The 12,407-nt window shown below is 41.6% G+C and overlaps 1 protein-coding gene across 8 annotated transcripts in view; it reads right to left on the reverse strand.

The window, feature by feature from the left end:
- Nucleotides 1–340: 340 nt before the first annotated feature.
- CCDC13 (coiled-coil domain containing 13) overlaps nucleotides 341–12,407 on the reverse strand; it is a 37,136-nt gene continuing 25,069 nt past the window's right edge. For 6 of the 8 annotated variants that reach the window (XM_038392342.2, XM_038392334.2, XM_038392337.2 and 3 more), the window contains 5 exons: nucleotides 10,983–11,066; nucleotides 9,998–10,126; nucleotides 7,139–7,293; nucleotides 4,143–4,257; nucleotides 341–3,436 (listed from right to left, as the gene is read on the reverse strand). In XM_038392342.2, coding sequence (XP_038248270.1) covers nucleotides 3,277–3,436; nucleotides 4,143–4,257; nucleotides 7,139–7,293; nucleotides 9,998–10,126; nucleotides 10,983–11,066 — 643 coding nt within the window. In that variant the 3' untranslated portion in view covers nucleotides 341–3,276. Of the gene's footprint in view, nucleotides 3,437–4,142; nucleotides 4,258–7,138; nucleotides 7,294–7,896; nucleotides 9,198–9,997; nucleotides 10,127–10,982; nucleotides 11,067–12,407 lie in introns of those variants that run through there. The other 2 variants (XR_005291426.2, XM_038392345.2) reach the window with 2 other exon arrangements.

Consider the following 12,407-nt stretch of genomic DNA (forward strand, 5'->3'; position numbering starts at 1 on the left):
CGCACCAGCATGAATGGTGGCGCAAGGTGCAGGGCAACAGGCAGACAAGCCCTACAGCTTCAGAGCAATGTGCAAATGCGAGTCAATCCAGGCAACACTTGTGTGTGTGCTATAGATAGCATATATCTATAGATGAGGGACCCAAAGCAGAAGTCATTTGCCAGAGGCCATAAAGCGAATCTAATTCAGAGCAGGGCTTAGACATCAGGAGGTCCTGGCTTCCAGCCCTCTGCTCAGACCACACTTCTCTCTAATGTGATGCAGCAAATTCACAAGGTTCCCCAACAGAGAAGAATTACAGATGAGTGAGTTACACCCACTATTTTACCTTGGATCTGACTTTTCCTTTAAGGCGTGTTGGGGTACTCTTTATTAAAAAAACTATTTAAAAAAAATGCATATATGCAAAACCCCTTCTCCCCCTAATGTATTGACATGTTCACAAAAGGGACACAAATGTTCTAAATGAAAGTTGTCATTTCAAAGAAGAGGTTTAAATAATAAAACATTAGGCTGTGTATTCACTGAATAGGCTTACAAAAGCACATCACTTTCAGATCAAACCATCTCTGGAATCCTGCAGCCCTCAGCCATTCCACAACTCCGTACGTAACTTGGGCAAGCTTCACGGCAGTTCTGGTGTGAGCCCCGCTATCGAAGCACAAGAAAAGGGGGCAAACTCTGAGGAACACAAACCAGAAAAGGAGCCAACTTGCCTCTTGCGTGCACTGCTTTTACATACTGACTTCTGGGGAAGTTACTCCTGATTTACATCTCAGTGTAAGCGAGAGCAGAATCAGGTTCAGAATCGCTAGAAGAAAGGTACAGGCTTAAATTTAGCACCCAGCCTCATGGCAATGTTTCTGCATCTAAAGAGCTCTTGCTGCAACTCAGCAAACTTTCTGGGTTTCTTTACCCACTGCTGCAGATTGCCAAAATAGCAGAGTGTGAGCAGGAATGACTTCTTCTCCCCCCAGTGCTAAGTAATCATTGCCAGAGTGGAAATGTACATATCCATAGCAGTCTAATGGGGATTTGATACAATACGATTCAGCCTTCATTATCCAGACCTCAGTTGTTCAAAATACCATTAACCAAAAGGGCTATGTCCCCCGTGATTATGGTGGAACCTAATAAAGTTGTCAGCTGTCCAGACCTTTCAGGACACTTGGATATGGTAGATTATACGTGTTGTCGTTTTTAGGAGTCACAGCTAGCTCCATGATTTGCAACACCACAAGCTGTCACAAGGGGGAGAATGTAGGCCACAAACTGCCTCTTTCTTAGATTTCATTGGTAGAATGAATCTGCCCGAGCATTTTTGCTACCCATTCTATTCCTGCTGCCCAAGAGAGAAATGCAGTTCACAAGATGCAGATCTTCTATGGACTTCTGGGGCCCCAGAAGTCATTTGCTTTGGTCAGGCTTTTTAAATACAGAAGGATTTAATTCTCTCACTGATGGTTCACTGTGTATCAGATGCTACGATGCACTTTGCTCTACAAAAATTAGACTGATCATGCCCAAATGTTTATAAAAGGCCATGCACATTGCACCAGTAAAAGAGACATTGTACCTGCAGCTGGACATTTTTGGTGTTCATGTCTGGAAATTTGACTTTTAGCCTCATGAGTATAATCAGGTATAAACTGGCATAGCTCTGGTGGCTTCAAGGGAGCTACACTGACTTACACCACCGGAGGATCTGGTCCAAGATATTTAAAATCAACAATACGTGCTGTCGGAACACTGATAACACAGAACACTATTTTTTCTTCTTGGAATGTCCTTTCTAGGTCTTTGAGTTGGGGAAAAATTGGATGCTCCCCCCAAAAATTAGCCCTCCAATTAGGGTCAGCAACCTTTAGGGAACTCTGGAGAATTCTCTCAGGGGCGAGTTTTTGATGCCAGCCAAAAGATCTGGAGACCAGAGGCTAGACTCTGATCTCACTAAAACTGGAATAACTCCATTGCCTTCTCGTTACTCCAGCTCAGAACCTGATCCAAGGACGAAGAAGTGAGTCTGTAGCCTGCTTCTGAAATGCATGATGGTGAATCCTCTTTTCACCTACTGTTCTAGATCGTGTCGGAGAATCTTCAAGCCCGTGGAATGAAACACAATTAATCAGAACGAGAGGTGCAAGCTAATGGGAAGGGGAAGAGAAGCTGCTTTTAAAAAAGGCTTTGAACGTTAAGAAACAGAGTAACGCTATCCAAAAGGCACTTACTACCCAGTTCCTATGTTTGCTGGCAATCTCTTCTGGCTGGCAGGCTGCCTGTTAATGCCTAATTGGCTTGCAGCTGATGTCACTTGTCTTGCTGACTAAAGTGCCGGGCTACAAGGATACTGGACAGAGACACTAGTATTTTCAGATCAAAACTCCTAGTCACTTTAGTTGGGGGACACTACCAGTGTGGTTGGTTTTTTTTCCAGTGTCTTTGCTGCTGTTGATTCCAAGAGAGACCAAGAGCTAAACTGCATGACAAATGTGTGAGAGCAGGCAATACGCTGTCTTCAGCTGAGGCCCAGAGCTAGCAGCCATTAGTCTGAAGCAAGTCTGGCTGATCTTGGGAGTAACCTGCAAACCGCACCTACCTGCGGAAGCAATCCTGCCACAGCCGACACAAACAGAGCGCTCAGAGCCTAGGACAGGCAAAGAGCAAAATTCCATACCAAGTTCACTGCAGATGCTGGCAAGCAGAGCTAACCTACCTGTTCAGCGCATAGGTACCACAGTGAGAAGTGCTATTAAAAAAAATCCACCTTAGACAGAGAAATATCAGTGTGCTACTTCTGGCCACTTAAACTAATACAGACACTTAGCTTTAGCCCCCCTGGTTTCATAAAGCAAAACTTGAGGATGACCTTAATACGGTGAAAAATGTCCTATATTTACAGATAAAGAGTGCAGCATTCAGATACAGGGTCTGATTAACAAACTCCCACTGCAACCCATGGGCGTTTTGCCCATATTAATACTGCAGCATTGGAGTTCCATAGTGTGCAAACAATTGCCTGGACAGTATTAAAAGGTTATGAGAACCCATTTCTTGTTGACTCTTACCGCCAGGTAAGAATTTGCTGAAATACAAACTTTCAGTCCTTTGCAATATAAGGTTCAACTGTATTTCTCACCCTCTCCTGCAAGTGCTAAGGAAATAAAAAACAATCTGGGAGAATAACTACATAATGACACCCTGGCTGCCTTTCAAATCACTGGAGCTACTGTTGAATTCTCCCCTGCTGCACTCCAAAAGTATTTTGAATGTCCTGCTTTAGTTCTTCTCTTGCTTCTGCTGCCTCAAAGCTTGTAGGAAGATCTCCTTCACCTGGCCCATTGTCTCTTGGTACAGTTTGAAGTCTTCCTCTTTCATGTTCACAGTGCTCTCCAGGGCAGTCTTCAAGGCTTCATTCTCATCTAGCTGGATCACAAGCCTATGTGAATGCAAAGGGGAAATTTTCATTCCCACTGCGGCGTGCTGGAGCAAACGGGAGCTGTGCATCAGCCGCAAGGACAGAAACACATGCTCGCTGGGAATCTTACAACAGGAGTGGGAAATATCAGGCTTGTAAGCATTTGTTTCCCATCCCCTTGATACAAAAGGGGATAGTCTGAAGTCAGGATTCTTTACCCTGATATTGCTGAGAACTATTTTGCCACTGGACAAACATCCAACTCCCATTAACATACATCAGATCGATGGGTAATAAAAGGCTTCTTTCTTCTTAGTGGTTTGTGTGTACCTAGCATTCATGAAGCTGTGTTGGTATAATTATTATGAGATTTTAAGATGGGAGTGGATGACAGGAGATGGATTACTCGATAATTTCCCTGCTCTGTTCATTTCCTCTGAAGCATCTGGCCCAGGCCACTGTCAGAAGACAGGATGCCGGGCTAGATGGACCATTGGTCTGACCCAGCATGGCTGTTCTTATGCTGCTGTCAGATTCCCGCCAACAACGACAAAAGCGCAGGGTAAATCAGAGAAGCTCCCACTGGAGCTGATTTACACCGAGGATGTGGTCCAGAGAATCATGACCCTAAAAGTGGGGTTGGTTTAATCTACATGAGGATGGACTAATCTTAGCCCCATTTCAAAGAACTTGAAAGTGATAAAGAATACGAAAAGAAAAGCCATACCTTGTAGTCAGTTCTTCTATCTGAGATTTTAGTGGCACTTCTGAGAGTTGCGTTGCAGTGAGATCTTTCCTATCGCTTGCAGTCAAGGTATGTCGGGAGCTATTAGCAGACTGACCTGTAAATTTAATCACACCATGGAGTTCTGTTACGGGACAAATGTAATTCTTTGCAGTCAACAGCACACGGCTTTATAGTAGAATTCAGGAGATGGAGGATACATAATAGGAGGGGTTTGGTCAGTCTGAGTATATGCATTCATTTAATGTAAATATATAGGGTAGATTTCTGTAATCTCCTTTCAGTGAAATTGTAAACATGATTAGTGGTGAATTGAGTGAGGGAAGAATAAAATGATTCTATATAAAATAATGTGCAAGTGGCCAAACCCCTGGGAGGTGTGAATGGAATATGACTATTTTTTAAGCTTATCTTGAAACTGTATTTCACTCCATACTATAGTGACTGGTGCTCTCTAAATATCCGAGAGAAATGAATATCTGTGTGTTATTCATAAAGCACTTTGGGATCTTCACAATGAAAGCAATTACGGCGTCAGTTCAGGAAAGTACTTAAGCATGTGCTTATAGTTACATGCTTTCCTGAACTGGGGCCTGTGTGAATATGAATGTTCCCAACAATTAAAATAGACAGGGAAACTAATTGCCAAAGCAATTCTGAAAGGTGCTAGGTCTTGATCCTTCCTTTTGGAAATGCAGCAATTGGTGAGTGGGGAGGGAAGTAAAATACATGAGAAAAACTTCAGAGTGGAGAAGATGCCTTTGTCTTGCTATCTTATCTCAGAACTGATCAGCAAACACTACAGTCATTTCCTATACCCCCACTGGATTTTACTCAGCAAACTGCTCTCCATTTTTTTTCTTTGAACAAGGAAAACAGGAGCAATTTTAGAGACAAACAAATGCGTTGCTTTCGTATTATACCAACAATGCTCTGCTAGCACTAGTACCTAAATTCTCTGCCTGTGAGAGAATAAAAGCATTAACATTTGCAATTAGATCAGCTCTTCCCAATTTAGCACTTTGAATAAGGAAAGGGAACATTAATGGGTACTGTAGTCTCTCCTTTATGCAGTTGGTTTTCCTGAATTATCTGGCAGAAACACCATTAGGAGAAACTAAGTTCTCTGCTAAAGGGGTATTTTTAAGATTTGTCGATTTGCTGCTTGTATAAACTCCAGAGTGTGTTTAAATCACTAGGAGGGCCTGAGAAAAATTTGAAAAAACAAAACAAAACAAAAACCCAACAGACTTTGGTGAACAGGGTTGCAATCCATTCAGGTAATGTTTAGGCCCAGAGCCTCAAAGGTATTTTTAGGGTCCCTGTTCCCATTGATTTCAATACCTTTATGTACCAATTCCTGTCATTTAATAGCTATGATACTAGTCTTTATTTAAACAAAATGCTGATTTGGTCCCGAAGTATACAGTGATAATGAGCTAACTTAATATACACAGAACCTTTCATCCCAAAGTGCCTTACAAACTGATATGCACAGGCTGTGCTTCATCCAACTATGAAATGCCGACAGCTCTGGGGTGAAGCACAGAACTGTTAACATAGCACAATAACTGGATAAAATTGCTTAGGACAGAAAGTGCAGAATACCATCTCTATTTGTGACTGCAGGGGAAATTTAAGGGGTAGCATATAGCAATACATCTAAGGGCACAAGTGGTCAGGACCTCTGTTTTACATCTCCTCCAAAAGATAACCCCTTCAGCACCACAATGCACTCTAATAGTTTATGGGGACATGGACTCAGAGGGAAAAGAGTAACATCCAGTGAATAACCAACACCACTCCCTGAATCATATAGACATTCCTTAGAGCTTTCTCAGCTAAATATGGACCTGACCAAGTACACCGCACCTAGATCAGCTGAACTGCAGAGAAGTGTGCTATGGCCGCAATAGAATCTCTCCCTTCCATCAAAACCAAGCAAACTACTCCGGGCCTAAAGAGCAAAAGGAAGTGTTGTAGGGAGAGGAGAGAGATGGAGAATGTACAGAGAACATAATGAACCAAAAAGAAAAGGAGTACTTGTGGCACCTTAGAGAGACTAACAAATTTATTTGAGCATAAGCTTTCGTGAGTTACAGCTCACTTCATCGGATGCATTCAGTGGAAAATGAACGCATCCGATGAAGTGAGCTGTAGCTCACGAAAGCTTATGCTCAAATAAATTTGTTAGTCTCTAAGGTGCCACAAGTACTCCTTTTCTTTTTTGCGAATACAAACTAACCCGGCTGCTACTCTGAAACCTGTCATAATGAACCAGTTAGGCAAGAAGAAGATGAGTTCCTTACCAAAGAGAAGTTCTGATCCCTGGTAACATCCTCTATATATTTAAAATATATAAAAAATGGGAAACTATTGTTAAAGTTTCCATAAGAATGTATACAGTTTTATTGTTTTTAGACATTTTTAGGATTACAGTCCATAAGTAATAAAAGGATCTAATCAAGGAAATAAAAATTTTACAATCCACAATTAACTTTTCTTCTTTAAGGCTTTCATATTTATAGCAGCAGATCATCATGTTTTAGTGGTAATAAATGACACAGGATCTAATTACTTAAAGACCAGCAATAGTTTTTCATAGACACTGACAGGCCTTACACTGGGATGTATCATTTAATTCTGTTCTCAATTTAGCCTTCAGCTGAACCTTTCACGCGAACAGCAGAGAGAATACAGTGTTAGAATTGGTGGCCCTGATCCTGCAAAGGCTTGCATAGCGTGGGTGAAATCCTAGCCCCATGGAAGTCAATGGGAAACTCCCCAAGTGGGGCTGGAATTTTTTCGTTAGTAGCTCCATTGGCTTCAGCAGAACTGAGTGTGTGAAGTTAAGCACACATATAAGTCTGCACAAGCTCGGGGTTCTAGATGTTATTCACATTTCCTGGCTACCAAATGTGGAAGTGGACTAGATGACAGACACTCCCTGGAACTCCTGATATCATGCCGCTCCTCACCTGTTTTGTTCCTCGGGAGGGGTTTCTGGGTGTTTGCATTCTTCCCTGCATCCATTTTCATTTTTTTAAGACGCTGCTCCAAAATGACTGATCGACGTCGCTCTTCTTGAAGCTTCTTCTCAGCTTCCAAAACTTTATCGCTGCTTTCGACCACCCTGATGTTCAAAACAAGTGTTTAGGTTTTTTTTATGCTTAGGCTATCAGGACTCCAGTACTGTCCAGTCTTAGTTTCAAATTTTGCCCTTAGATGCACAGCTCACAATAAGATGAATGGATGCATGCGCTCGTCTCCCAAGGGCAGATATTCCAGATATTCATCCAAAAGGCATCCGCCATGTTTGCAAGATGGAGTTGGCTAATGAGCATGGGGTTCAATTATATTTTATAAAGAATTGTTTTATTGATGGAAGTTGCCCAGGTTCCTCAGCAATGGACACCACTGTAAGCTTCCCATACAAATAACCACTGATGTTACAGGTTGTTGAGGACAGACCCATAATTATATCAGTAACAAACTGCTTCTATTTTTAATGCATTGGACTAGCATAGAAGCAAAGTCGTAAAAATGGTCTAACAGCATTATCTGACATTTACTTGTTCTGGTCTCCTATGTAAATAGCAAAGATTTCCACAAGCATCTCCTTGAAAGGAAGAGAAACTCATAGACTTCAAGGCCAGAAGGGACCATCACAATCATCTAGTCTGACTCCTGCATCCTGCAGGCCACAGCACCTTGTCCACCCGCTCCTGGATGGTGCCTTTTATTACCTCAGCCACTTGAAAATACTGTGAAAAAATGTACATGGGCCTGAAGGCAATGAGACACCATGAGACTTTACACAGCAGTTAATGGGCAGCATGCAGTGCTGAGCTGTTGAAGGTCATTCAGTGGGAACACGTCTTTATTTCATAGTTATCCCATGCAGCATCTTAAGCGATTAATCAGAAAATCTCACACAGGACCACAGGAGCTGCCAAACTGCATCAGACCAATGGTGCATCCTACATAGGGCTATGGCTGATACCAAATGATTCATGGGAAGTTGTCAAAACTATAATGAACCTCACCTATTGAACATGTGCTATACAAAGGAAGAGCAATTTCCTTCTTGACCTCTGGGGGTGATTGCTGCTTGCTTCTTGAAGCAATAGATTTGGTTATTTTTATTACTCCCTTAGCTTGCATAGCTAAAAATGTTGTTATAATAAGCATAAAATTATACAGTTCCTTTAGCAATCCATCCAGAGTAGGTGAGACTCTGGCCTCTTGTAGCAGTGAATCTCCACAGGCTGCTGACATACTGCATAAAATAGTGTATCTTTTTAGTGGTTCTAAATTCACTGCCCTTTCATTTAATTGAGTGTGCCCTAGCTCTCATATTAGACAGAAGGGGTGAAAGTGAGGGACTGATCCGTTTTGCAAGAGCCTTCACCAATATGAATAACTCAAATCAAATCCCCCAGCTGTTCTCTTTTATGAAATCAGGGTTCAATCCTGCAAATATTTACTACTGAGTATAGTTTCATTGACTTCAGAAAGTACCATGTTCAGTGGTTAAGTGTTCGCACAATGGAATCCTAAATCATGACAATCTGTGCAGTCTCTCATCAAGTCTCACTTACCTAACCACTTCCATTGCTCTTTCTTGACCTTAATCTTATCTACATTGCTTGAGTTTAGGCAACCTATCCCCCAAGTGTGTGTGGGGGAAGTGGGAGTTAATCATTTTTCTATACATTAATGGTAAAAATATTAATGGAACAATATTATATTATCCAGAGGTCTTGTAAGTGAATTTTGAGAGACTTTTGCAATAAGTCTTGGGCAAGCCCATGATAATGTGTGATGATTGTGGAATTGCAGTGACCATTATATGGTACACATCACCATTAGCTGTGAATTTCATCGACTCTGGTGGTTTTGGTCATTATTTCATGTTAATTTGAGCCTAATCCTGCAAACACTAACACATTTATCCTTACCTACTCAAGCAGTCCCTTGAAGTCATTGGGATTGCATGCGTGAGTACAATTGCCTGTGTGTGATTGCAGGCTCGGCCTGTAAAGAAACAGTGAGTGATACCTACCTTTTTAAAGTTGAAAATTATAACTGTCTACAGTGGAATGCACACACCAAAATATAGGCAAGTGGAATAACACACAATATTCAATGTAAAATAAGTAAAGAAAGCAAACAAAGCACAATTGCACTACAAAGCTGACAAAAATGTAGTGTGTAGACTAGAGAGAGTTTAGGATTTAGAACATAAAACTGGGAGTCAAAACTTCTGGATTTTATTCTTGTGCAAAAAAAATGCATCTTAAATGTTTCTAAAGAGCAAAGGGTATGTTTACTTCACCCTCTTATAACTCAATCAGATTAATGGGTTTTACTAAAACTTTCAGAAAAAAAAAAGTCGCCATTACATTGAAGCGATGCATGGGAAATATCAGCTGAAAAGGAGAATTACTGAGAAAGTTATGAGCATGTGAAAAACAAACGTTTTGGAATGGAAGTTGGACTAGAATTGAAACTAGAGCATTTGCTGCTGCTAAGTACTGTAATATTACTGCATGCATAGTACTGCAGACACACCAATACACCAAATTCTGGGCCTAACAAGCTTGATCATGTCTGTTTTTTTCTGCCCTTCATTCCAACAGGACAAAAAGGAAGTAATTCATTATATGGTGAGCAAAGTAAAAAGTACCCACTAAAAACAAAATATCACACCAACTATATCTGATGGCTTGCTGGGTTACATACTACAGAGCGTTTCAAATGCCTGTAGGTCTAAGGATTTCTTTACCACTAGATATAATAATATCACAAAGGGAAATATCAAAATCAGCTGCTACCTTTTCTGCAGGACAGTTACTAGTTCTGTAAGCCTGTCTCTTTCCACCTCAGCAGCATGGCAAAGAGCCTTGTACTCTGTGATCTGGGTCTGCAACACTTTCAGATCTGAGCTCTTGGTGTCAGCAATCCTAAGAAACAGCAAAAACTTTAGGGATCAGTTTATTTCCCATTACTGAAAGCAACTGAAACAAAGACACGCTTGAAAAATGTACCAAAGGCCTACTAGCCTGGGGACTAAGCCTAGTAGCCAGGGTACAAAATAGAGGTGCCACCAATCTCTGCACTCACCGACTCCAACCACCACCCAGCCTGCACTATGTAGAAATAAAACAGTTGTGGGACTTCACTTAGAAGGGCCTCTCACCCCTTGGTGGCTAATCTTCTTTCTCCCACTTCAAATCTCTCCCTCAAAACCACAGGTCTTTTGTTAAACCTTCCAACGCTGATCTACTCACCAACACCTGCTCCCGTCCCAGTGCTACAACCTATTGTAGTGAGACTGTTCTTGTATTCTGCAAAGCACTGGGCATACCTACAACCATCTATTAAACAACAGCATTTTGGTTGGCAATGATTTTCCCCAACAGAAAGGCTTCAAACATTAGTGCAGGGGATTTACATTCTTTTGCCAGCAATCTGATGCAAGAAGCCAGGCAGATTTCCCAGGTACCCCATTGAGCGCTTCCCTCCCATTGACATACACAGGAATGTCTAGGGCGGATGCCTGTACTGCGAGCACTGGGAGATGGGATAGAAACCCAGCATTTATTTTCAGAAACTAAGAGAACACAAACAAGAGCCAGCCTGAGTCCAAACACTGTGATGCGATCAACTAGAGAGGAGCATTTCTGCTACAAAGATCAGGGCCCCTCACTAGATTTAGGGTCATTAGCTGATGCAGACAGGACTAAGAGTATGCTGGTCTCTGTCTGGTGGATGCCAATGAAATTCTCCTCACACCTATATAAAAGACTGTAAATGTACCTCCCAGATGCAACACTGTTACTTGGAGGCGAAGGCTTTGTAGCTGCAGATTCTACAAGGGTGTGTCCCATCTTAGACATAGTGCTATGAAGAAGAAAACAAAAAACTCTATGTCAGCCGTGTAATGAAGTTTGAGAACCCCTGCTCTACATAATAAAGTCCTAGGTCTGGTACTGTCTGTGGTCCTACAATGTGTGTGTACATCACTGCCCTCTACTGGACAGAATGTCAGACCAGCTTATGTGCATGTGATCATGTCTCCCCTGCTTGGGGCTGCCGCCAACAGGAGTAAGGTAAGCTACAGTGCTACAGAACAAGCACAAACTCTCCTGGGCGACAGCTGGTTAATCCCTTTCAAGACTAGGTAAGGCTGGTAATGACAACAGTGTTCTAACTGAGCACAAATGAAGTATTTCAGGTTTGGAATTCCCTAGGGTTGTCTGTATCCCCTCTTTATAGAATTTTTCATTTGATCTTTTCTGTAAGTAAAAGAAGATCCACTTTCAATTTTTTTTAAATAAAAACGGAAAGGATCGTGCATCAAATATTAATAGTAAGGGAGCGAGCAGTGCCCATTAAGCTAACAACAGCTCTTGCAGGGCTTGGCCTTGTTCAGTGCACACCTTGGTATACAAGTATTTTCTTTACATAGCTATGTGTTAGGTTAAAGTTAATGCATTGCACCTGGGTGCTTTTATAAAGTGCTTAAAGTCAGGAAGCTTACTTAGCCTAATTTTACTGGTGGCCTTCCTCCTGTGAAGAAAGAGTTGAAGCAATTTGGATAATATACAGATAATATACAGGTCTGACACCTAAAAGCACGAAAACTTGTTTTGGGGAGTTACAAGTGAGAGAATCAAAATCATAGGGACCATACCTCTGGAGACACTTCCACTCCATAATAAACCACGGCTCCCAAATCATGGCCGTACCAACAGTGTGAGGGGAAGTGCTTTAGCTGCAGAAGGATCTTTATGTCTTTTCTAAGCTACAAGCCAGTACAAAGCAATATGCTCACAACACACACAAAAAGAAAAGGAGTACTTGTGGCACCTTAGAGACTAACAAATTGATTAGAGCATAAGCTTTCGTGAGCTACAGCTCACTTCATCGGATGCAAGCTTATGCTCTAATAAATTTGTTAGTCTCTAAGGTGCCACAAGTACTCCTTTTCTTTTTGCGAATACAGACTAACACAGCTGCTACTCTGAAACACACACAAAGATCGTGATCCTGCTTCCATTAATGTCAATGTAGAAACCTACCATTGACATCAAAGGAAGCAGGATCAGACCCAAATCTATCCAAAGCAAAAATTGTTCACAGTTTTATTTAACCTCAGCGGTCTATTTGCTTCAACTACAACAGGTGCACGAGCAAGGAGATTTTATGAAAACTCTGGTGGCCTGAGTCTCAGTTGCACAA

The sequence above is a fragment of the Dermochelys coriacea genome, chromosome 2, assembly GCF_009764565.3.
Source record: "Dermochelys coriacea isolate rDerCor1 chromosome 2, rDerCor1.pri.v4, whole genome shotgun sequence".
In the NCBI taxonomy this organism is placed as follows: domain Eukaryota; kingdom Metazoa; phylum Chordata; order Testudines; family Dermochelyidae; genus Dermochelys; species Dermochelys coriacea.